Source organism: Corapipo altera, unplaced genomic scaffold, assembly GCF_003945725.1.
Source record: "Corapipo altera isolate COAL_440 unplaced genomic scaffold, ASM394572v1 62, whole genome shotgun sequence".
NCBI classification, from domain to species: Eukaryota; Metazoa; Chordata; class Aves; order Passeriformes; family Pipridae; genus Corapipo; species Corapipo altera.
Genome location: NW_020884894.1, coordinates 12018540 through 12043706, shown reverse-complemented (window position 1 = coordinate 12043706; position 25167 = coordinate 12018540). Strand labels below are relative to the sequence as shown.

General features: G+C 49.8%; 3 protein-coding genes and 2 long non-coding RNA genes across 12 annotated transcripts in view; 2 read left to right on the top strand and 3 right to left on the bottom strand.

Moving 5' to 3' along the window:
* Nucleotides 1-1332, bottom strand: part of HSF4 (heat shock transcription factor 4) — a 26349-nt gene extending 25017 nt beyond the window's left edge. For all 5 annotated transcript variants that reach the window (XM_027647113.1, XM_027647114.1, XM_027647115.1 and 2 more), the window contains exon 1: nt 1217-1332. In XM_027647113.1, the coding sequence (XP_027502914.1) occupies nt 1217-1256 (40 nt within the window). In that variant the 5' untranslated portion in view covers nt 1257-1332. The remainder of the gene's footprint in view (nt 1-1216) is intronic.
* TRADD (TNFRSF1A associated via death domain) overlaps nt 1-10195 on the top strand; it is a 10736-nt gene extending 541 nt beyond the window's left edge. Inside the window, exons 1-5 of one of the 3 annotated variants that reach the window (XM_027647126.1) lie at nt 135-262; nt 1168-1319; nt 2965-3242; nt 4890-5082; nt 6310-10195. In XM_027647126.1, the coding sequence (XP_027502927.1) occupies nt 1178-1319; nt 2965-3242; nt 4890-5082; nt 6310-6617 (921 nt within the window). In that variant the 5' untranslated portion in view covers nt 135-262; nt 1168-1177 and the 3' untranslated portion in view covers nt 6618-10195. Of the gene's footprint in view, nt 1-134; nt 263-596; nt 1058-1167; nt 1320-2964; nt 3243-4889; nt 5083-6309 lie in introns of those variants that run through there. The other 2 variants (XM_027647127.1, XM_027647128.1) reach the window with 2 other exon arrangements.
* On the bottom strand, nt 3138-14683 carry LOC113949017. Its single transcript, XR_003528308.1, has 7 exons — nt 14505-14683; nt 12039-12180; nt 9773-9842; nt 9399-9474; nt 6788-6935; nt 5688-5768; nt 3138-3229 (listed from the first exon to the last, which is right to left on the bottom strand). It is a non-coding gene; the product is annotated as an uncharacterized LOC113949017 (long non-coding RNA).
* B3GNT9 (UDP-GlcNAc:betaGal beta-1,3-N-acetylglucosaminyltransferase 9) lies at nt 13409-24572 on the top strand. 2 transcript variants are annotated; one of them, XM_027647124.1, is made up of 3 exons: nt 13409-13500; nt 20237-20279; nt 21100-24572. In XM_027647124.1, exon 3 carries the CDS (start codon nt 21163-21165, stop codon nt 22408-22410), a length of 1248 nt encoding a protein of 415 aa, XP_027502925.1. In that variant the 5' UTR covers nt 13409-13500; nt 20237-20279; nt 21100-21162; the 3' UTR covers nt 22411-24572. The 2 variants fall into 2 exon arrangements, with proteins under 2 accessions (XP_027502925.1, XP_027502926.1); XM_027647125.1 differs by lacking the exon at nt 13409-13500 and adding an exon at nt 16476-16565.
* Nucleotides 14711-25167, bottom strand: LOC113949016. Its single transcript, XR_003528307.1, has 3 exons — nt 24636-25167; nt 17195-17418; nt 14711-14864 (listed from the first exon to the last, which is right to left on the bottom strand). It is a non-coding gene; the product is annotated as an uncharacterized LOC113949016 (long non-coding RNA).

Here is a 25167-nt window from a genome sequence, read left to right as displayed (position 1 = left end):
GGGGCTGGGGCACACCCGGGGCACACCCGGGGCACACGCGGGGCACACCCGGGGCACACCAGGGGCACACCCCGGTCCCCGCGGGCGGCACCGCCGAGGACAGCGCTGCTCCAGCGCCTTCCCCGGGGACGGCCCGCGGCGCGAGGCCGGGGCGGGCAGGGAGCGGCAGCGCCTGAGCCCTGCCGGGAGTCGGCGAGAAGGACAACAGCCATGGGCACAAAGGCGGCTTTCTGCCCGGGGCTGGTGTTCTGACAGCACGAGGGTGCGGAGTGGGGACTGGGGCGGGCAGCGCTCACGGGGCTGCACAATTCACCTGCTGGGATAACACTGCAGGGACACGACAGCAAAGGGCACAAGCAAAGCAGAGCAATAGTCCTGAGCCACAGAATCACGGAATGGTTGGGATTGGAAGGGACCGTCCAAGGCATAGTCCAATCCCTCTGTGGTGGGCAGGGACATCTTCAACTTGACCAGGTTGCTCAGAGCCCTGTCACACCTCACCTTGAATATTTTCAGGGATGGGGCACCCACCAGCCCTCTGGGCAATCTTTGCCAGTGTTTCACCACCCTCATTGTAAAAAACTTCTTCCTGATATCTAGTCTAAATCTGCCATCTTTTAGTTTAAAACCATTACCCCTACCCCTGTTTGTGTAGTGTTCTGCTGTGAGAGCTCTGGGCTCTGTAACATATCCTTTACTGAAGACAACCAGGGGAGTGGGACCTCAGGCAGAATGCCCCTGCCAGCAGTAGGGCTTCAGTCCATGGGAAAGTGCCAGAACCAGGACTCCTGGAGCACCTCAACTGTGCATCTTAAGAGTTTGTCAGCTTGGCTGGTCAGTCAGAGGCATGAGGACTGAAACTCTTGAGGACTGAAACTCTTTGCTTTGTAGCATATTTGGACTATGAAATGAATGGACTCCAGTGGAAAATGAAAGCAAAGCTTTGTGAGCTGCTGATTTTGGGACACCATGTCCCTACTGTGCTGTGCTTTGCAGAGTAACAGTAAACTCCTCAAAGGTTGCTTTAACAACATCAGCACTGCTCTAAGAAATAAGGGTAAATCCCCATAATTCCATCATGCTTGTGGCTCAGTGTGTGCTGTAAGCACTCCCCTGGCATCAGGCCATTTTCCCTATGGTCTCTCAGCTGGCTGTGTGATTTTGTAGGGTGCTGAAGATGGCAGGCAGCTCCACTCCCTGGATTGGCAGTGCTTACCTCTTCCTCCAGTCGACGAGCAAGACCATCGTTCTGCCATCCCTCTACGAGAGCTCCCAGGAGAAGCCTGGTGTGTTCAGGGCACTGAAGCTGGCATTAGCAGGTATCTGTTCTCTCTTATACCTTGGTGTGCTGCCTCCTCTCTTCACACAGTGCCAGGCCTTTCTCTAATCTCACACTCATGGGCAGGGAAAGCTTGTCCTCACTGTTTAGGAAAGACAGCAAAGTGGAGTAAGTTCAGCAGAGGTTCACCCTGTGAGGAAAGGCTGAGGGAGTTGGACCTGTTCAGCCTGGGGAAGAGAAGGCTTCAGGGGACCTACCAAACAGCCAGCTGATACCTGTGGGGAGGGGGAGATGGAGCCACGCCCTTCATAGTGGTGCATGGGGAACGAGAGGCAACAAGCACACACTGAAATGAGAGGGAGACACCAGACAGAAGGACATGTCTTCCCCATGAAGACAGGCAGTTGCAAAGTCCTCTCTTTTGAGGTAGCTTTACAGCTTCTTGAACACTACTCATAAAGGTTTCCATGTCTGTGCAGCTTTTCCTCCCCATCCCTCTTATCCTGTTATGGCACCTTTTGTTTAATAAGCACTCACAAAAAAAAAAGTATGAAGGAAGAGATAAAAAGACACTTCTGGTCATCCACAGTGAATTAAAATGCCCCATGTCCCAGTTACACATCTGATCCAAACTAGACTTTCTGATGCAACCAGGACTCAGTAAACATGTAAAGCCACTGTTAGATGGCAGATCACTTGTCCTGCCTAATGTGGAGCACACATTGTCCTCTAAGCATGGGATTGTTCTTGCCTTGGGATTGTCCTCCATGCCATGACGTGTGGTTTAGCAATACCTGAGGTAGTGCCAGTCTGAGCTGGTGCCTCCACACAGCCCTGTGTAATGACAGGCCAAGAGTTTGAGTCAGGTCTGGAAGCAGTACAGCAGCTTCCCATGGGCCTCTGCTGCAAAAAAAGGAAAACCACATACTTTGAACTGTCATCATCAGCATATAAAGTCACTATGGAGACAAGATCAATGTGCACAGCTAATAAAAATTAAATTTTCCTGGGAAAAGGAAGCCTGGCAATTTCTGTTGTCCACATTGCTCCTGCTCCTCCTATAGTAATGTTTAAGGGTACATCCCTGGCTTCTCCTTGCTAAGATTTTACTGTGAATTAATCCTCTGTGCAAAAGACCTTAACAAGTCAAGGCCCAGTCTCAAGCAGCTTAATTCCTGTGGCTGGATCTGTCATTCACCAGCCAAAGTTACCTCTAGGCACAGACTGGAGAGGAAACACTGGGTCTCTTTCGAGGACCTTCATCACTGCATAAAACTCCAGTCACAAGGACTGAAGACTGACTGAGCACTGAGCTGAACTGAGCTTTCATCTGTAAAACTTTCCTGTGCTACCAGTTTAGCATAACCATCTCAGCCCTGGAAATGGAACCTCAAATTTAAAACTTCCCCTAATAAACACTGTTGATACAATTACCTGGGATGTAGTTCCATACATCTTCAGTTGGACACCATACTTCATGGAGATCCATGGTGGCAGGGCAGCGAGAACTTAATCCTTCCCTTTTGGTTTTACATGCAGGGTTTTCATCCCAGAGAACTCTGTCACAAAGAGAATTCAAAAGCTGCTCCATTGCAGGCTTGGTGGTGGATGGGAGTGGGTCTGGGATGGGCTGGGATGGGCTGTCTCATGCCTGGATAGTGACTCTGCTCACTTCTCCCTGCCAGACTCCACGGGCAGCATGAACGGTGTGGACATGCTGAAGGTGCACTGCAGCCACCCCCAGCTGATAGTGCAGCTCAAGTTCTGCAGGCAGGAGAGCTGCCGCCGCTTCCTGCGCAGTTACCGGGACGGAACGCTCCAGAAGGCCCTCCAGAACCACCTCCAGCTCTCCTTGGCCATGACCACAGTGCCTCTGGAAATGGAGCTGAAGGCTGGCAGTGAGCACCTTGACAACATGCTGAAGGATGAGGATCGTTGCCTGGAGTGCATCTACAGAGAAAAGGTGAATGGGAGGGGGAAGGAGGGCAGGCAGCAATGAGGAGTGGTGGCACAGGGCTCGTGAAGGTGGCTGCAGATATTGTTCTGATGCAGCATGTTGGGTTGACAAACTTTCTCCTTTAGTTCTCAGCTGTAATGTGGAGAAACAGCTCTGCCCTTCCCCAGAAAAGAGCCATGCACTTTTGCAGAAGGGCAGTAGCATTCTCTAAAACATCCTACAGAGACCCTGCTGAATCCCTGTGGCTCCTGTGTGTAACAGTTAGTGTGGTGCTATCCCCGTTAAGATGAGGAGTGCTAGAGGGTGCAGCTGAGAGCATGGCTGTGCCTGGTACATCTGTGAAGGGGCACAGAGGACAGCAGTCCTGTGTGGAACCAGCACTGTTCAGCACCTTCCTGCCCTGCCTCTCACCCCCCCTGCTCCCAGAGCAGCCACAGCAACTGCACCTAGAAATGAGTGTGAGTGCAAACACTGGGCACATCACACCAACCCCCTCTGACAGAGTGGGGACACACAGCACCTGCTGCCAACACAGTGGGCTGCCCTGCTGAAGGCAACATCCCTCAGAGCCCACATCACACACTTGGGCACTGGCACTCTAGTCCTGCCTGCAGGAACTGTGAGATCATGTCATCTCACCACAAAAGCAAGGCACCTGATGTGATTAAACTCATCACCTTCCTTTTTTTCCATCTGGAACTATAGCTCTGGTTCCTCTGGTTCTTCTAGAAGGTCCTGAGAAATAGGTAGTCACCATGTATTCAGGAACATAAGCACATGAGCAAGTTTTGCCAGGTTGCTTTTCTGCAAGCAGAGAATGAGACAGATCTCTCATCCCTGGACCAAATGTGTTATCCCATACCCTGTCAGCTTTGGCTTGCTGCTCCCTCCCTCTGCTGAACTAGCTGACTGGACAAAAGAGATGGGCTTATTCTCAGTTCCCCAAAATTGTCTCAGTCTGACCCCACCTAACAGGGCACAGTCAGAAAGTGGGGCCCAGCTGTCAGCAGCTGAGGGCAGTGCTGGGACCTGCTGCACATGAGATGAACTAGTGGTTAGCTCTGACTGAGTCAGAGTACTCACCAGGTTTGACTCTTCCCATGTGCTTTGCCTTCTTTACTCCTTTCCCCATTACCTGCTTTTTGGAGGTCAGACTAGTTTTCCCTTAGTGAGAAAAACTGGCTTGGCAAGGACCCAGGAACAACAAACCTTAGGGAACAGAGGGACAGAGAGAGACAGAAGGTGGTAACAGGAGCTGCCTGCTTTGGTGGCCATGAGCCTTTGGATCAGGTCACCCTGTTCTGTGGGTCTGACCCTCGTGGAGTTTGGAGGAACCTTGCTGCCTATAGTGCATCCTAATTCTTGCAGAAGGCTATTGAAAATAAGCAGTTTTGTGCAACTTGTAAGCACTGCACAGGAGAAACCCAGGAGGGGAGATGGTCTGTGTCATATCACATTACAGATTCAAATTCACACATTAACAGCCAGAGCTCCATCAGACTGTCTCATTTAGCTGGCTTACAGCTCATGCTGTAGCTATCTCATCACTCCCCTCTTGACACCATCACCTTAAGCTGCACCTTCCAGCTAAGTACCCAGAGCTTTGGCAGAGGGTGACCCTGGCAGGAGTCCCTGATGGTGTTTGCATTGCAGCCTGACCGCCTGCGCGATGAGGAGCTCACGGAGCTGGAGGAACACCTCAAGGGCCTGACTGTCCACCAGAGCATCAACAACAACGTGGCTATAAAAGACTGTGCACCTCTCAAGTCCCCATCTCTGCCTTATCCTTCTCAAGGCAGCTCCCTTCCCCCACCAGGCACCTTCATCTTTCAGGGACAGCAGTTTGGTGAGTAGTTAGAACTAACCAAGAGAACCCTTGGTCTTCCTTGCCTCACAGCCTGAGGAAGGATTAGCATGACTGCACACTGGGGGTCTACCTCAGATAAATCAAGGATTTCCCAGCATCCCATAAGGAAGGAATTATAATGGTCCTAAAATATTGTCATAGTGCTTCAGATCAGGCCTCAACCTGTTTTCTTTTCTGGGGTGGCACAAAACCAGATGCTTCGCAGTCTGTGTCCCTTCCAGGTTCCCGACATTTTAAAATTGATACTGAAAGGAAGAATATATTTTTCTCTTCCTCCACGTCACTGGCTGAGGTGAGTTAATAGTGTAGGTGGGATTAGACTGTGGAGATTACTATGGACACCCTCAGCCCTGCTTTTAGACAGGACTGATTTGTCCAGGCTCCCTGCAGTACACCAGCTGCCCCTGGGGTCTGTCCCTACAGAGAGCTTTCAGACAGTCTCACATAGCAATGGTAGCTTGGATCAGCTAGATCACTTCTGAGCTGTGTGCAGGCTCCAGTGCTAAACAGCCGAGGAGAGAGCTCTTGTCTAGGTTTCAGTATTTGGAGGATACTTAGGTAGAGAACAGGAGACTTGGACTTACCAAGTTGCTTTTGAAAGGCTAAAACAAATGAAGAGGATGTCCATCAGGAAAAAAAGAGCTCTGGCAAACCACAGCACAGTCCTGGGGGAGAAACAAGAAAAGGAAAAAAGGCATTGCCAAGCTTGCAGGGTAGGGGCAAGCCCAGATGCTCTGATGACGTTGTGGGAGGATTTCAATAAGGGAACAGCATGAGCAAGGCAAGAAGGTCAGATGTGCCAGGGCACACGGCTGTGAGCAGGTAATTGTGTCACCACGTGCTACAGGTTTGCCCCCTGAGGCACCAGCAGCACCCTGGGGGCTGGCAGAGTGTGGAGGACTGAGATGTGCAGCTGATGCACGGTGAGCAGGGAGGCTTACTCCTGCTGGATTTCCCTTTCCAGTGGTGGGGGAACTGCTCCCAGCAGGACAGTCCCTGTAGCTTCACTGCCCCAACCTCAGAGTGCTGCCCTGGTGCTGAGACACCAGAGGACAGGCAGAGCAGCTTCACAGCAGTTTAATAACGTGCTGTGGACACTGAACAGCTTCCCTGCTCCACAGAACACTGACCAAACCTTGGACTGGCCCAAGCTGCATCACATCAGCCACGAAAGCTTGTGTCTTACCTGCCCTCTGTCCCTTTCAGACAACAGAACAATCACCCTGGATGACCACCAGAAATTTGCCAAGCTCGTGTCCAAGAAGTGGAAGCAGGTGGGTCGCTCTTTGCAGAAGAGCTGCCGGGCCCTGCGTGATCCTGTCATTGACAACCTGGCCCTGGAGTACGACCGAGAGGGACTCTATGAACAGGCCTATCAGCTGCTCCTCAGGTTTATCCAGTCAGAGGGCAAGAAGGCCACAATAGCACGGCTGATCACAGCCCTGGAAGAAAACGGTCTCATCAGCTTGGCTGAGGAGCTCCTGGGCCTCCACTCCAAAGAGGACTGCTCCTAGAGCCCAAAGGGCAGTGCCATTGCTAAGGGCTTTCCTGCTTTAGCTACTGTATGAAACTGCTGCCAGTTTCTGGGAATGTGAAGCCCTGAAAATCACCACAGGTTTCCATCTAGGTTGGAATGTCCAGGGGAGAGGCTCTGTGCTCACAGAAGCCAGCATGGACCTCTTACCTTCCCTATTTCGTTGTGTTTCCAGAAGTCAGCACTACCTTCCTGTGAACTGGTGAGAGAGGCTTCCAGCCTGACTTCCTTCAGGACTGAGGGAAGGGAAGGTAGCTTCCTTCAGGACTGTCACAGGGAAGCAGCCAGACAGAGAGCCCTAGGGAAGAGTGGGGGAGAGGAGAAAAGCAAGCAAGGCATCTCAGAGAATTTTTCTGGGAAGCAGACAATGCCACTGCTTCTCAGGCTGTGTCTCAGGGCCATCACCTGGGGAGCTGCAATATATTTTTTATATTGAAGACATTTATGCCCTCAGGCATGACATCAAGGAAAGACAGAGGGGAAATTAAGGAAAAGTCAATTTTATATTATTTTCCTTTTCTGTTTGAAAAATATCTGTGGCAAGTGCATCTGTCCTGCCCTGCTCTATTACAGCTCCTTCCCACACTCACCAGCTGAAGGTTTCCCTTCCAGCTGGAACAGCCATAATCTTCCACAGGGCACAAGATTGCTGCTGTAGAACAAATTCCAGGCACTGAACAAGCAGTGTGGACAAACTCAAATTCAGACAACGATTCTCAGCCTTCCCTGGTCTGTGGTGGACAGTGATACATTGAGCACATCGTGCTCAGCTCCTGCCTGGCAGCTGAGGGAGCCTCAGCTGTGGAGAGCAGTCCCCTGGTCAGTGAGTGACCATCGTGGGTTGGAGCTGCTGCTCCAAGGTGTGTCCCAGCAGGGAGGGCCATCCTGACCCCACAGAGCTGAGCAACCCCCTGGCCAGGGGCTGCTCCTGCCTTCACTCCCTTCTCACCCTCCCACCCTGGGCCTGCTGAGCTCTCTGGAGGGGGCAGCTCACACCCCACATCCCACAGGATCTGCACAGAGCCTTTCCCTGAGCAGCAGCTGCTGCACCTGGATTTACCTGCACTGATTTTTAGGGTAAAAGTGGCTGAAGAGACAAATCTCCCAAATCCCAGGGCTGACTCCTGCTCTCAGTTCCCGTGGGAGAAGCTGAGTGTCCCCTGGTGTGGCTGAGCAGACTGAACAGAGCAGGCCACACCTCTGCCCAGAACAAAGCACAGAGCAACAAGTGTCCAGCGTGACACGGTCTTGTGAGGCACAACAGCAGCTGGATTACCTTTGACATATTCCCAAGGCTTTCCTGATAGGTTTTTACTAATCCTTTTCAATTAATTCTCTGTCTTTTTGCCCTTCCCACTTGTGGGAACAGCCAGTGGGCTGTGGCAACTGTTTCAGCTGCAGAGGGTGGCTCTGGCTGCACACATAAAGCCTGTGTGCACAGGTGACTATCAGGCTGCTGGCAGTCATGGTAGGACCAGCTTTCAGTCAGGCTCTGATGGCCTTCTAAACCACATCTGACACCTTAATCCTTCCCTGGAGTCAAAGCTGTAATTCAGTAAGAAGGAATGCAACCTCAGATTCAGGTGTGGGCCCAGACCTGAGCTCCTGGGGCTGGAGCTGCTCCCTCAGCTTCTGCTAAAGTGGAGACCTGGCTGAGCAGGATTTAGATGTCCAGCTTCTACCCAGGTGGGATCCACATGCCTCAGGTGAGATGAGCATCACATCCCTCAGTATAAGCAAGCCTGAGAAACCTCACTTGTTCTCTGCAGATTTTGAACCCCCAAGGTTCCATACACAATCGGGAAAGGGATGATGTGGGTTAAGGATGGGGAAGATGTTTTCAAGGTGTATCTGCTTCCATCTTGGCCTTAGCTTCAAAGGAAGCAGGACTTTATGGAGGCACCATCTCTGCAAAGACTGTGGCTTTTGTCAGTGCCATTGCAGTCTCAGCTCCTCCACTCCTGCTCCACATCCTACCCTCTCCCTTCCAGTAGTACCAATGCTCTTCCCAAAATGCAGCAATTACCTCTGTGACAGTTTTGCTTTTGGGACCAGCACAGTGATGCTGACCTTAGTTAATTTAAGCTGCTGTGGAACCATACCTCAAAGCATTTAGCTTTCCTGCCAGATCCCAACTGGGGAACTCTGTTTGGCAGCAACCCACCTGACAAATGGTATTTCAAAACAATTTAAAAATCAGAAACTGGGAAATTAACAGCAAGAGGGTTTGCTCTTGATTTTGCAGAAATGATTTTTTAAAGAAGACAAGGTCATATGCATAGCCTGCTGTCTTATTTGTAATAAGTTTTTCTAAGCTCTCAGTCTAGGTATTCATGTACACAACTTTCACATAAGGCAGCCTCTGAGTAGTGAGAATTACTAGTTTTTGTAGTACCTGTTAATGCTTAAAATGAGAAAGTTGTGTTATTCAGCATCTCCTTCAAGTCCAGAAAACTTTTTTGCAGCTCTTACTCTTTTACAGAGCACTAAGCAGGAATGCTTTCTCCTGACTGCAGGCACTGTGCATTGTCCCTCTCTGCCAGCACTGGCATGGGTATTGCCTCTTACTCACACATTCCCTCTCAAAAGTGCCATTAAGTGCTGGAGCCTCTGGCAACCTTTGTGGAATATCATCATCTTTAACAGCATTCACAGGTGCCTTCATTGCAGAGACTTGCAGGAAAAGGGTTTTCCAGGGATATTCCGTGGTGGAATTAAGTGCATTGCATGTTTTAGGACCATAGCAGTGGCTGTTTCATACCTGCTTTTCCATGATCAGTCATCAGCATCAGGTGCAATGAAAACTTCAGTTCTGGTCTCAAGTGGACTCCTTCCTGCTGAAAGAGCAGCTTTTGTTAGTATTATCTGGCACAGAAACAGATAGAAACAACTTTCCCAGAGGCCTTAGAATGAAGCAGGTCAGTTGGATGGTGAGGACAGTGGCATTTGCCTTGGTGTGGCATTTGCCTGGAGCTCCACTCTGAGTTTACTTCTGCTTTACCCAGAAGATTTTCCAGCGGTTTTATACCACTGTGCAAAAACAAGGGAACTCTTATCACACGGGGAAGGGAGAAGCACTCACAAAGGAAAAACCCTTAGCAGAGATTGCTGAAGAAAGGGGGGTCATGTCCTTACCTTGGGCAGCAATGCAGTGAGGGGAGTGCAGAGAGGGAGGTGTTGGGGGCACTTGGTGACACACCTGGCACTGGGGAAAAAAGATATTTTCGAGGTGATGGTGGTGTTTCAGAATCAAACACAATATTAAAAGCAAATAAAGATGCTAATCAGTTGCATATAAGACCTGAAATAGATAAAATATAAAACAGAAAAAAACCCAGCCCAAAATGTGCTTAGAGGAAGGGATCCAAGAGGGCTTTTTTTTTTGTGGTGCAGATTGTTTTTGTAGTTTTAACCATGTTTCAGATTTGAAGGAGGCTCCTATCAGTCTGCCAGAAGGAATAAAAGATCCATCCAAAGGAGAATTTGAATGATTTGTTTTGGCATAGCTGAGCTACAGTGCTCAAACAGATGATGATAAAGAAGAGAGTGAAAGTTAAATGCTCACCAGATATACTTCGACATGAGGCATCTGATAGAGGCAAACCTGTCAGTATACCCTGATATGAAATTGTCTCAGAGGAAAATACCTCTTTATTTCCCATTCATTTTGAACCTGGGTTTGGCACTGAGAAGTTGTCCTGGGTCACTGTGTCACCTCCCACCTGCAGTTCCAAAGGAGCCACCTCCAAGTCACACCCCAGCACTTTGAAACCAAAAGCAAGTATGCACAGCAATGAGGAGCCTCACTTAAATTCACTTAAATTGATGATTTAGTTTAACTGAAAATTCTGGTGTAGCCGTGAACCCCTGGTACTGTACACCTTGAACTGAGGAGGAACTAGAATGGGAGTCAAGAGGGTTTTGTGAGAGTAACCCACATCCTGGAGTGTGTGCAGGACACTGGTGAGATCCTTGGCTTTACACCAGACAAGGTCTGGCCACATGTCTTTTGTATGGAGATGGACTCAGACAGTGAAGCAATTTAAGGCCTGGAGTCAAAAATTATATATTATTTTCTTCTGTGGATTGACTTTTAGTCACTGAAGGGATCTGGCCATACATCTCTAACTGAAACCTGCAGGAGATGTGTGGTTGAAGTCTCTTAGTTGTCAGTGGAAGATCACTTGCAAATCTTCTAATTCCCAATTCCCATGATATTCAGCATCAGATCTGGATCAGCCATCTACAGCTATGGACTGCAATGCCATGTATCCTTGGGTCTAGGACATTTAACCTCCAAGGAATTGTCTTTTATAGAAAAAAACACTGGTGTATTTTTTTTCTCTATTCTTTTTTATAAATAAATACATACTTTTGATGACAAATGTCTCAGAGACTTTCACTGAACACTCAGGGCAGGAGGAAGAAGGGGGTTCACTGCAGTTCTGGCCACGCTGGCAATCCCCAGCTCTCGGAGGAACATCCAGCCTGAGGCTCTGGATGCACAGCAGGGTCCTGCCCGAGGTCAGACGTTCCTCCTGACACCCCAAGGGTGCCCCACCTGCCAGGGGATGGCTCTGGCTGCAGGTCGAAGCCAAGCCACCCTGTTTGTTCAGCTTCCAGTTACTGCTTTGATGAGCCTGTTCTTAGCACACATGGCCAGAAGGGGAGGTTTCTCCCAGCCCTGGTACCTGGCAGAGCTCCCTGTGCTCCTTTCAGTGCTGCTGAGGTACCTGGGGCTCCTCTGAGGCCACAGCCCCACTGCAAAGCCAAGTGCCTCGCTGGTACTGAGCTTTGCCACAGGGCTGCCTGCTCCCTAGGTGGGGAGCCAAGGAGCTTGGACCTGGAATCTCCAGCAGCTTTACACAGGAAGCCACTGGCTGACCTGACAGCTGAATCCAGGGAAATTCCTTTTGCCATGAACTCGAGCAGAGCTGTATTTCACCCTGAATCGCTTAAATCTCAAACACCATTTGAAAATCACAAGATCAGCCCTTCTTTATCCACCACAAAGCTGTATTCCCAACTGTGTGGCTTGATGCCTGCAGGAATACAGTGACAGGGAGCAGAGCTCTGCCCTACAACAGCTGGAAGGACACAGCAGCCCGGGTCAGCAAGAGCACTGACCCAGCCTGGTGACACAGTGATACAGCACGGGACAGACCAGGGGCACCTCTGCTGGGAGTGAGAAGGATAAACCAGTCGTGCATCAGTGCCCAGGGAACAAGTCCAGGTGAGACAACCAGCACCTAGAAGCACCCATGGAGAAGCTGCTCCACCTCCCAAGCTGCTTGCACGACTCTCCAAGCCACAGCAGCCACAAAGGCACCACACATCAAGGAAAGCCTGTTTTCACTCTCACCCCATGGGAGCAAGTGAAAAGGGGAGCAGGAGGAAATACCTGCTGAGGGTCCTGATGGTTTAGGGAGCTGTCTCCTCCCTCCACAGCCAGTCCCTCCCAGCAAAGGCAGACACCAACCTACTCTTGTGACCATCATCTGCATCCTTACTGAGGAGGGATGAAAGATACCCTGGGGCTGCTGCTGCAGGGAAAAAGGATAGAGGTACCTTGGGCTGGCACAGGGAGAGCATGAATCTAAACAACATCTCTGATGGAGGTTTCTGATCAGCTGAGCAGCTCAGGGAGCCACTGAGGTCCAGCTGCTGATCACCACCAAAGGGTTTTCCCAGCCTGCAGCACCTCAGTGCAGGGCCTGAGGGTGTCTCACCAGGAACTCGCTCTTCCCCATGACTCTGTGTTCAGTAAAGCAAAACACTGGAGCTGAAATAAAAAATACCTCAAAAAAGCACAGATGCTGACAGAAAGAGATTTTTACGTTATGTTTAGAAAACAGTCGCTTGTTCGTGAAAACAACAGAGTAGATCAAAACCTGCCTTTATGACAAGTTCACTGTACACAAAAAACTTTGCTTTCTAAAGAGGCTGTGGTCTGGGCACTCTCCAGATGCTTGGCCTCTGTTGGAGGAATGAGGGTCATTGTTTATACTGCAGAGACAAAGAAACAGCCACAGGGATTGGAAGTGCTATGGCTGCACTCAGCTGGCAGATGAGTAGTGATGGCAATTTAGATTTGGCTCCAAATAAAAATGTTTTGTTTTGAACTATTTCAAATTAAATGGAAAAAAAACCCAACAGGTGGGGTTTGGGTTTTTTTTCAGTGTTTTGGGAGGGACCCTCGAATCTGTCTTCAGCCTCTGTACTGCTCAGTGCTCACCTCCTCCCATTATTTCCCCGCTAGGAAAAACAGCAACCAACCCCCAACTGGATTTTACTTCTGAGCTGGACCCAACCTCAGTTTTTCACTTTGACTCTTTGCAGAGGTAAATACTCACGAGGGGATTAAGAAATAAACAAACAAAAAACCCCAAACTGCAGAACGAAAAGAAGAAAGTCGGGGGCGGGGAGGGGGGGGAAACGCGTTTCCTATTGGAAAAAAAAGTTACGGGGAAAAAAAAAAAAAAGCGCCGCACCTTCTGTCGGAGCTGAGGGACGCGCCCGGAGCCCCGACACCCCAGACCCGCTCCCATCACGTGTCCGGGCCTGGACCGGGCCCAGCTCCTGCCCGGGGCCGCTGCTCCTGCCCCGGGGGCCGCTGCTCTTCCCTCGCTGCCGGGACCGGGCGGCTCCGGGAGCGGCCCCGGCTCAGGCGGCCCGGCCGGGGCGGGGGCGACTCGGGGCCGCCCCAGAACGGCCCAGAGCGGACAGAGAGCGCTCCCAGCTCCCGGAGAGCCTTCCCCGGGCTGCGCTGAGGGCTCGGAGTGTCCCGCACTGACTGTCCAGATGCGCCTCCCCGGCAGCCGCCGCCCGGGCACCGCGGGGACGGATCGGCTGCGGACCGGGCTGTGAGTATCTGTGTGTGCTGATCGGGGGGGCCGGGGGACCTGTGCAGCGAGCGGGGGGAGCTGCAGACTGTCCTCGCTGCTTCCCTTTTTGTCGCCTTGTTGCTCTTGCCATGCTGTACGTGCAGCAGCCCGAACCGCGATGGTTAACGCGCGGCAGGGGCGGCTGAGGCTCTCTGAACACGCAGCCTCCAGCCCCATACATCTGCTTTACGCTTTACTTTCCAAAGAACTCTGCAGTTGTTTTTACAGAAGCTCGGGGTTTCTCTGCACAGTGCCTCCAGTGCTCTCAGGCTGGGTTTCCTCTCAACCAAGAACACGTCCCAGTGGTGGCACATTACATTTACAAGACATTCCTCATCAGTAAAAGGACGTGAATCTTTCCCATGTTTGAGAAAAACACAGGCATCTCCAACCTCTCGAGTGTCACAAAGACAGAAAGAAAATAATTCAATCCCTGTGAAATGGACAGTCACCAATCACATTTTTAAATAGCTTTTGGGCAGATTCCGATAAAATTATTGAAATTAGGGGGGTTCACCAGCACTTGCTCTCTCTCCCATTTGTGTCTGGGTGTAATAATACATCCATGCTAATGCACTGTGATTGCTGGGGCTTGGGGCATGTCAGGCAAATTATTTATCAGATCAGAAGAGGGTCTGTGAGCTGAAGAGGCAGCAAATGCTACAACCTGGGAGGGCTGGGAAAGGAAGGTGGTTGTTTCAGTGGGACTGTCTCTTACCCCTTCACAAGCCTGCAAGGCTTTATTCTCCTCCTGGGGCCAAGAAAAATGAATGTTTGGAAGAGAGAGGGCAGGTTCCTCACCCTGTGCTTGGCTGCTCAGGAGGGGCCCATCTCCCAGAGCACTCAGTGGTGAGCTGAGCTTCTGAGCTCTCTGTAATTCTGAAAATCAGGCTACCAGCACACCAGACTGCATCTGAACTTAGGGAAATACCTCTCGAGGCTGCTGAGCCTGCAGAAGGAGATTGTGTGTTACCTTCTCCTACCCTGCAGGCAGCTGAGCAGTCTCGTTAGAGCCGTGGTGCTCAGGAGGAGCTGGAGTTTCCCCTGTTTGCTGGGCAGCAGCTCATCCTGCCCAGGCACTGCCACGATGGCTCCTCCAGCCCTGAAAGGGCCACAAAACATCGGGCACTGCTTAAATCCAGCAGAGCTGCAGCCCCCAAACTGTGCCACGTGTACGCCAGGACTTACCCCGGGTCAGCAGGGTGACAGGAGCAGCATTTCCCGGAGGTCCTGGGGACAGTCAGGCAGGAGCCAGTTCTGCCCAGGGCCAGCGGGATCCCACACACAACCTCCTTCTGCCAGGGTACCACACTGGAGACCCTGCAAGTTCCTTCCTGGGACCCCTGTATGTGAAAACAGACATCTCAGCATCCAACAGCTGCCTTCACACAGCAGCTCTGCAGTTCCTCTGCATTTAAGTTTGTACACTTCATAAAAGTGGGGTGGAAAGTAAAAGGAGGCGACAGCAGCAGCCGTTTGCAGCTGGTTACCTGACTGTGCCTGGCACTGTGAGGGCAGGGCTGGCAGTGCCAACAGGGGAGACTGCAATAAAATGGGCCCAGCCAGCTGGGAAGCTGAGCAAACCACGTATTTAAGGACTGGGGCAAGCAGATAAATAGGGCACCCTGTCCTGTAACAGCATGGATTTCATCCATTCGTTTGCTCTGTCCTGGAAAAAAAATAGAAGTCTGAAAAGCAGCTCTGACAGGGAAGTTGGAAATTGTCTTTGGAGCAGGGCCTGCATTTTTGTTACCTGCTTCTGCAGCGTTTGACCCAACAGAGCTTTTGCCTCCAGGTGCTGCAACAGCAAGTAAGAGCAGCAATGATGGCACAGTGCTGCCACTGTGGCACTGTCACAGTGTGTGACAGAACCTGGTGTGGAGCTGGGCACTGAGCTTCTGCCCCTCTGTGCTGTGTTCCTTGGGCTCTGCTTCATCCCCACCTCCTGGGATAGCTCTCAAGACATTCAGCTAATTAAATCCTACAGCCTGCTCTTGCTTTGTTTATAGACTTCAGAACTTCTAGGCAGCTGAATGAGATGAGCTTTGTTCTGGTCAGGCAGCACAGCAGATGTTTTGGTTACTCCATTTTTTAGGGCTTTGCATTAACCACTGCACCGAGGGGCATCTCTGTATTTCAGCCTGCTCTGTCTTCTAGTGTAGAGGATCCAATCATTCAGCATCACTTTGTGATCCTGTAACTCCAAATGAGACCTCTTCATAAACACCCTGAAGTGCAAAGAGGAGTTGTCTGGCACCAAAGCCACTTAAAGCAGTAACTCTGAGGAGATTATTGACTTTGCCTAGGGGGTGTGCCAAAACAAAGAAACAAAACCAAAAAAAGAAACCATGCAGGAATAAAACCCATTACACGACACCTAAACACAGAAATGGAAGACAGCTTCTTCCCCTGCTTCAACATATACAGCTGTTTCTCCCCTTTAAATGCTTCTGACACATCTTAAACGGTTAAAGCCACGTTCTTTCATGCATGTTTTTGTATGTGGGGCAGAACAAACCCGGTGCTGGGAGCTGACACATTTCTCTGTGGGTACCCCAGAGCCCAGATGCAAAATGAAATTTTGCCACCACAAGACCCAAAGCAGGGTAACTCAGCTGAGAGTTTGAAGCCTTGGCCTTTGCCCTTCAGATTTCTGTAGAAGGGTAAGGGAAGGATGGCAGCCCAGTGCAGCTTGAAGAGAGCAAAACCAGTGATCCTTACCCAAAACAGAGTGCTTCTCATGTCTGTGTGTTCAGCAAGACATTTAAACTAAGCTGGTGCAGACACAGAAGTCAAACACTCTGCCAGCCTTCAGGGGCTCAGAAGGTGGGACCAAGGGAAAGTCAGTGGGAAAATGCAGCCTCCCTGCAGGGCTTCAGGCAGGGCAGGCTTTTTAGTGCCAGCATCCTGCTCTGGGGGGATGAAGCTCATCTGAACACATCTATTTTACACAGGTCCAGCTGCAGGATGGGCATAGGGTATGGCATTATTGTTCCTTGAACACTGTCAGGACTCCTCCTGAGGCAGAGGAACAGCAGCACAAGGTGAGGAGGGTCCTGGGAATTTGCTTGGCTCTTGATGAGGGAATGAGGATGGAAAAACTACTGGAAACAAGGCAGGAGGGAGACATGTGCTCAGACCTCTCCCCTTGCAGGCCAGAGCCCAGGCAGGTCTCAGTATCCAGCCCTGGGTGTTACCACATGCCTTTGTTCTCATGAAAAGCATTCAACCCTCACGAAATGAAAACAAACACCCCAAACCTGAAGCATTGCCCCAGAGCATCCCCACCAACCAGAATTTTACAAGCTTCCCTGAGGATTACAAAAAAAACATCTCCTCAAACCCACCACTGCTGGATCCCTCACACGTTCTTTAGATCATTTTACAGAGAAGCAGGTGAGACACCTCCACCAGCAGGCCCAGCCCCACGTGCTGCATGGCCACACAGTGCATGGCCCCTCTGCTGCCCAGCCCAAACCCACCAGGGGCAGCTCCAGGGCAGGAGTCAGGAGGGAGCCAGAACACTCCATGTGCAGCTGGGCAGAGCTGAGCCAGGGACAGCCAGGGTGTGCCTGTGGGATGGATGTGCCCAGGAGCTGGGCTGGGAGTGGCCAGCAGAGTGTGGTGCCAGTTTGGGACCCCCTGGCTCAGTGTAACCCCATTTTCAGCTCACCTCACTGTCACAGCTGCTTGTCCCCAGGCTGGGTGGGTCAAATAACTGCTCTTCAAAGCACAAAGCAACGTGCCAGAATCACCATTCTCAACTGAATTTGGGGGCAGCATCCAGAGACTTTTTCCCACCTTGGCCCTGAACAGAAGTGCCAAGTGCTGGAGGGGCGATGAGTGATGCAAGGGAAGGAGATTTCCAGGATGAGCTCAAGGCTTCACGTCATTCAACTGGGAAAGAAGGATTAGGAATTTTTGTTTTAAATCATCATTTAACTGCTTTTATTGCAGCTGTTCTTGGCCATATTTCAGAATCCTCCTCTCAAATAAATGAAAACCAGGCAGAGGACTGGGCCTTCTGCCTGAGCATGCAACAGTGCAGGTCAGATTCCTGCCTGGACGCTCACCAGGGTGCCATGCCCAGCTCTGGCCACTTCCAGCTTTCCTGCCTTTTGTAGCCTCTTGGGCCATGCAGGATGTGCCCCACCTGGCTCTTACAGCACACTCCTTATTTATGGGCTCCTCATCTTCCCACCTCCTGGACATGGGACCTGTCAGCCTGTTCCCACTGCCCAGCTCAGCCCTCTCACATCACTGGTGCTCACAGCCCCCCCCTCCCCCAGGACCCCCCTGTCCTGGGGGGACAAACTGCACTGTCCCAGTCAGACCCAGGATCCCTCTGCATCCATCCCCAGGCAGCCACAAAGAGGGACAGCTGCCTGCCTTTCCAAGCCCAGAGGACACAGGAGGCCGTGCTGGCAGCTGAGCCCATGCCCCCTGAGGCCCCAAGTGATGCAGCAGCCTGTGAGCCCAGCCCAGCTTCACAAGCTGGATGGAGATGCCCCACAAGGAAGCAGAGGTGCCTCTGCCTCGGATGCAGATCCTCAGGGATATACTCAGGGATATGCTGTGCTCAGAAATGCTCTGCTGTGCTCACACCCCTTTAGTTTGGCATCAAGTATTTCCTGCTCACTTCGATAGCCCTGTAATTTTTTTCCCCTGGTGTCAAGATGGATGAATAATCTTTCTGGCTTTAGGACATACCAGAGCATTGGCCAGAATCATCAGTCCCTCTGTATTCCAGAACAGGACAGCTTTTCCCACACTGCCATCCATGGATAGAGCTTACACCTGTGTAATAACTGAGGGCATTTCCTTCCAAAGAAAGAAATATCTAACAAAGACTGGAAAATCCATATAGTTAGATCAAGGAACCACTTCAAGGGCTGGCAACTTCATTTGAAAATGAGATGTCTGTATTGAGCACTGACCTGTTTTATTTCAGCATGGAAATCACCATTTCAGATCCTTTACTTTCAATAAACAAATACACAGAAGAAAACCCGGGCTATCAGCCCAGGCTTGTAACAATTCAGGGTTTTTCTTGGCTTTTCCAAGGGCATTTATTGCCAGAGTCTGAGATGCTGGCAGGATAAATCTGTAAGCCATGGAAATTACGAGTTTCATGACACACACAATTTATTCCAAACCCTTGACAATAAAATTAAACACAGGAAAGAGCCAGGACTTTCATCCAGCTCCTTAATTACCATCTGGAGTCTGGCAGCTGAAATAAGATCAGACTTTTCTATAGAAAAGAAAAAATAAATTTGCAATTACTGTGAGAGAAGAGATGGGACTTCACAAGGAGCTCAAGTGGAGACACAAACAGCCCAGTGCAATCAGGATTTATCCTGCTGGGGATGTGCATCTCCCACTGGCTTTGGAAACCACACCACAAAACTGCACAGCACCTCAGTACAGCTCCTTCCAGCACAACAGAAATACCTCACTTTTAGTTCTTAGGAACTTTTTGAGACAGGGTCCGTATTTTAGGTATCTCAGTAGCACCCAGGAAAAACTCTTGCTCCTGATTAGGCCAAAGGAGGACAGGCTCCTTCTCCTCAGCAGATCCAGCTCAGTGGCACATCCTGGGTGCAGTGGGACCATCCCTTCGTGTCCCCAGAACTTCTGGAAAATTATTGAAGGTGACATGAGGGGAAGCCTGCTGGGAACCACATCTTAACAAGGAAGATTTAGTCCAGGACTGGGACACGTTGGAGCACTCAGGACCTGCCAGGGGGGGTTTGCACGTGAGGGACGTGAAATGCAAACACATCCTCTACGTGTCAGGAGGGACTGCTTCATGAGGCTGAAAACAGTTATCAGCCAAGTCATGTGCCAGAGAGAACATAAACAGAAAACAGATCCTGAATAGTCTAAATATTTTAACAACAATTTACAAGAGGTCTGAGGAAATTCTACAATCCTGCTATTAGAATCAAAGCTGTGCCAGTTAAAACATCTGCCCAGGCTGGGAGAGGAGTGAAAGGTACAGGGAAAAGAGCCAACAAATGAAGAAACCCCAGTGGTCTCTAAGAGAGGCCAGAAAAAGGCAAGAAACAAGGCCTGAAGAAAAAAACGTCATCAGGACGAGGAAGAAGTGACTTTAAATCCACCAGAGCCTTACACCAAGGCACAGACCTGCTGTTTGCCAAAATAAAGGTTTCAGAAACAACAGAGACAAAGCAGATGAGGTCAATAAACATTTTGGAGCTGCGCTTGAGAAAAAGACAGGTGATACTGTATGATGATGAAATACTCTCTATTTCAACAGTAACTCAGAGAAGCAGTTAACCAGTAATGAAGAAGCACAATATTAAAATGATGAGGTCTGAGTAATGTCCATCTAACAGTGTTAAAGGGGCTGGCCAAGAAACAAACCAGTGTCATCATTTTGGTTCCTCATAAGTCTTGAAATGTTGCCCAGATCCCACAGGGGCCACATGTAACACACTGTCAGGGGTGTATAAAACACTTCTGTGCACTCAGGGGAAAACCTTTGGGTGGAGCTAAACTCAGGAACTGCTCCTTGCTGAGGACTGAAGGGACTGTCTCTGCCCTCTGCACAGCTCAGCTTTGGCTGCTCCTGCAGTGGGGACAGAACCTGCCTGTGCTGCTGCCCACACCTGGCCAGCTGCTCCCTGAGCTGGTTACCTGCTCCTTGCTGCCTTCTTACTGCTCTTCCCTTGTTATTTTCTGTTTGCAGTTGAAGAACTGATGGAGTAAGACAGAAGATCCCCAGGAAAAGTGTAAGTGAGGAATATCTTGTGTTTCACAGGGCAGCCTCATCTCTCATACGTGAACAAAACGTTCCTAACCCCAGGCTCTGTCTTGCTTCTGCATATTGGGATTTATTTCCCCACCTCTTGCTTAGGGTGATGTGGCAGAGGAAGAACACCTGTGGCCCCTTCTAACCTTATTAATGGAAGTTATTTATAATGGTTTAATATTTTATAAAGATTACTGGCAGGAAAAGTGCCCTGTGTGCATTGGAGAGCATGCCTGATGTATTCATTTTGAATATAAATCACTGTAGGTTCAACAAGAGCTGGCTCTGTATGCAGGGAAACACCAGCAACACTCTGCCACTGGAGACTCTGCCCCTCAGCTCTGAGCCTCCCTGTCTCGAGTCAAAAAGGGTAAAAGCAGCAAGTAACAGTTACAAAGCTCAGGGGAAAAAAAATAGAAAAAAGTAATGACTTATGGAAGAATGGCACCGTTCATTCTTTTCCATCCTACTTTTCCCAAAGCAGTGAAATCTCTGGAACAGCAAAACGTGTTCAGCAGCAAGGGATGCAGGAGGAAGGGCTGATTGTGGGTGGTGCTTAGAGAGTGGTTTTCAGGATGAATGATGACTGAACTAAGCAGGTCACAGAACTGGAGTGCCGGGGTCAGGGTCAGGTTTGCAACCCCATGTGCCTTTGGGCAGGTTCCTCAAGGTGTCTCAGTGCTTGTCTGAGTAAAACACACTTGGCTGCTGGTTTTTTTTAGATGATCTTTCAGTTAGTCTTTCCTGCATGCCTCAGAGCTGCCAAATCCCTGCTGCTGACACCCTCTGTTTATTTACAGATGGACATTGGTGCCAGGCAGCTCAAACAAGGCTTTTAGCAGTCCAGGGACACCACAGAGACAATGAGAGTTCGCCTCAAAGGGGATGTGATCTGTACCCTCCTCCTGCTGGTAGCGCTTTGCTCTTTACTCTACTCCCAGCTGGAACATTTAGTCCCGGCAGGAAACAAGGAGCCAACACAGAAGAAGCCTCCAGCAACCCCAAAAATATCCTCAGATCCCCGAGCACCTGAGAGACTGATGCCAGCAGAGGCAACAGCACCCAGACCCCAAGTTACCCCTGTCATTAGACGAGCAGAAGTGGCCAAGAACAGGGTCCAAGCTACAACTCCCCCCCTGCCAACTGATTCTGCCTTCAACTTCCAGCACTATCTCCTGAACAAGGACAAGAGGAACTTCAACCTCCTCATCAACCAGCCCAGGAAATGCCGGAAAACACCTGGAGGGCCCTTTCTGCTCATTGCCATCAAATCAGTAGTTGAAGACTTCGACAGGCGCGAGATTGTCCGGAAAACTTGGGGCAGGGAGGGTTTGGTGAACGGGGAGCAGATCCAGCGAGTGTTCCTCCTGGGAACACCAAAGAACAGGACAGTGCTGGCGACGTGGGAGACCCTGATCCACCAGGAGAGTCAGACATACCGGGACATTCTGCTCTGGGACTTCATGGACACTTTCTTCAACCTGACCCTGAAGGAGATCCACTTCCTGAGCTGGGCTGCCGAGTTCTGCCACAACGTCAAATTCATTTTTAAAGGTGACGCCGACGTTTTTGTCAACATTGAGAACATTGTTGATTTCCTCAGGAGACACGACCCCACTGAGGACCTCTTTGTTGGGGACATCATCTACAATGCCCGTCCCATCCGTGTCCGGAAGAGCAAATATTACATCCCAGAGACCATGTACGGGCTCAGCATCTACCCGGCCTACGCGGGGGGAGGAGGGTTCCTGCTCTCCAGCCACACCATGAGGAGGCTCTCGAGGGCGTGCAGGGAGGTGGAACTCTTCCCCATCGACGACGTCTTCTTGGGCATGTGCTTACAGAGAATCAACCTCAAGCCCATCTTGCATGAAGGATTCAAGACCTTTGGCATCGTCAAGCCTTCTGCTGCCCCACACCTACAGACATTTGATCCCTGCTTTTACAAGGATCTCATGGTAGTTCACAGTCTGAAAGTTGCCGAGATCTGGCTGATGTGGAACCTGCTCCACAGCCCACGTCTCTCCTGCACTCAGAAGAAGCAAGTGAAAAAGCCTTTCCAGTGGAAAAAGAAAGCTCAAACTACAGCACAGACATCACCCCTGAGATGATGCAGGCAGACTGCAGCACAAACACACAGCAGACCAGCTGAGAAAGGGAACCTGGAATTGGTGCAGCCCAACAAACCAACTGCACAAGTATTTTAGCACATCTTATTGTTAAGAGAACACAGCAAACAACTGCAGGAATTTGCCCAAATTCCACATTTGCACACACATGTCATGTAGGTCCTCCTCTATTAATGAGTCCAAATAATCATAGCAATATATGTAATTTATTATTATTTATTAGGATTATACTAGTGCTTAGAGGGACACTGTGTAAAAGGACATTGAAAAATGCAGTCCTTGGAGGTTTTTCAGCATTGTTAGAAATGTGAGAAATGAAAGAAGATACAAGGTAAGAGCACAGACACCAGGGAGCACAGGGATCATTGTCAGCTTGCTACTTGACTTGGACTCATTGACAAATGACCAAACAGTAAGTAGGATAAAGGAAATCAGGTCACCTCAGCATGGGCCCAGCTGGAATCACTGCTGCCTGGCTGTTTTCCTGGAGGCCTTGGGAGAACAACTAAGAGCTGCAGAAATGGGGGCCTGTATGGTGCAGACTGACTGGATTACAAGGAATCAAACTGGGTGCTGAGGCTGGCTGAGCACAGGACAGGCACACAGATAACTGGGAAGGAACAGTCTTCCAAAGGGCCTCTAAAGAAGGACAAGAGCTTTGAGCTGATCCCTCTAAGCCTTGATCTGCTGTTACTCCCAGCACTTCTCTGTTCAAATACCTGCTCCACTGACACACTCAGGACTCAGAGGGCCAGTTTTTGACACTTCCCTGAGCTCAGGCTCTCTGCACTGTGCTGACTGACATTCAGTGAAAACTCAAAGTCATCCAGCAGTTTTTGATTGCCCTCACCAGCTGATCCACACCTTCAGAAGGTTTGACTCTAGAGATCCTCTGGCCTTTGCTTTTAAGGGTAAAACAGAGCTGCTGCTTGCGTCACATCTGGGAGCTGCTTCAGACCAAAGAACAACTTGTCAATGGACTGGGCTGCTTTCTCTAGACCTCTTGCTTGGCACACAGGCAGCTGCAAAGAGCAGCCAAGACTTTTCATGCTGCTGTGGGTGTCGTGAAGGGAAAAAGTACTTTTCAGACCAAAGGGCTTCAGAATAAAGGCTCGTCTAAATTTATTGCAAGAAATCAAACCCACACAGCAGTCTTTCTGCTGGGATTTCCAAGGTCCAGCCAGTAACTTCTTAACTATTTTAAGCATCAGACAAGAACACTGGATTGCATACTTTTTCAAAGAATAGTGAATACTTTGCATTTTGTTTTTTCCAACAGTAGACTACCTTAAAAGAATATCCTTTCTTTAGATATCAGAGCAGAAGTAAATTCCTCTAAATCAGGGTTAAAAAGCTACTAAATTCATGGGGCAAAGAGCCTGAATTAACCTTTGATACTGTGTTTGTTAGTTCTTTTGCGGTTTTTTCCACTCAAAAAAACCCCACCTCCTATCCATCAGAGAAGCCCCAGTGCCACATGAACACAGCTTCAGAGGAAATTACTATCAGTCACAAACATCCAGGAAGCTGCTGTCCCTTGAACAGAGCCTGCAGCACAGCTGCATTCCATCCCTGTGTAGAACCTTCCTCCCCCCAGGCAGCAGTTCAGGCTCAGTGCTTGTCCCAGCTGTGCACACCACGGAGCACTGGGACCCTGCTGGTATCCACTGGGACATTATTAGCAACAGTCTTACATTTTCTTCATCTTCACCATGAATTTTAGCCTTACAGTAATGTATTTCCAAGGAGAGGTCAGCTGTATAGGAATCAAAAGATTCCTACATTTGGGATCTTTTCAAGATGTGATCCTGAAACACAAAATGCTCATTTGAGCTGCACAAGGAGCTCTGCAGGGAGTGGAACTAAGCCAGAGCCTTGCTGGTGGGAGAAAGTCACCCTTGCCCGTCTGCTACCATGTGTGATACTTGTGTATTTGTGAGCTTGTACAAGAATGTATTACCTGTGATTAGTTTACAGTTTTGGAGGTTATTTATACCATAATTAAAAGACAGCATGCAGACATGCCTCTGGATGTTGGAGTGAGTCTGTCAAAAACACCTGCACACACGTTGTAAGACTGATACCACAGGGATTTTTCAGGAAGACATTAACATGAAAAATACATTATTCATTATTTTGGATAACTTGGTCTTTCCTTGTGCTGGACTTGATTTAATGGCAATGACAGAAAAATAAACATGGCTTACCTTCCCATTTCCCACAAGGCAGCTGTTCGGGTTCAGCAGTCCTTAGTAAGGTCTTCTTTTTAAGCCTGGAGATGCAGATTGGCTCCTCCCTCTATACTGTCTTCAGATCTGCAATCTACCACAACACAGCATTAATGAGTGCATTTTGTCCCAGATCAAAGTTGCTGCCCAACATCTGTGTTGACACAGTCTGTGCCAGCACATACCCTGAGAGCTGGCAGAGCCCAAACCAGAGCAAACTGTTTACTCCACTGTCTCACGCTGGGGAACAGCTCATTTCTTTTATCCAGTGATTACTAAATCGAGTCTCTGTTAAGGAAAGATACATCTGCATTTGTTCTCCAGCCTCTGCTGCATGGCCTGTTTGACCTGGCTTTAAGTTCCCATTTGCTTCTGCAGTTGAGCAGGAAGTTCCCAGCCCCATGTGTGAGCACAGAGCTCTGGGGATGCTGGAGAGCAGGGCTCAGCCCCTGCAGTTCATGACATTCTGCCTACTGCTGCAGCAGGCAAAAAGGCTTGGACTTCACACAAG

Excerpts from the sequence above, each read along its gene's own strand:
- B3GNT9 (XM_027647124.1), top strand. The coding sequence starts at position 21,163 with ATGAGAGTTCGCCTCAAAGGGGATGTGATCTGTACCCTCCTCCTGCTG.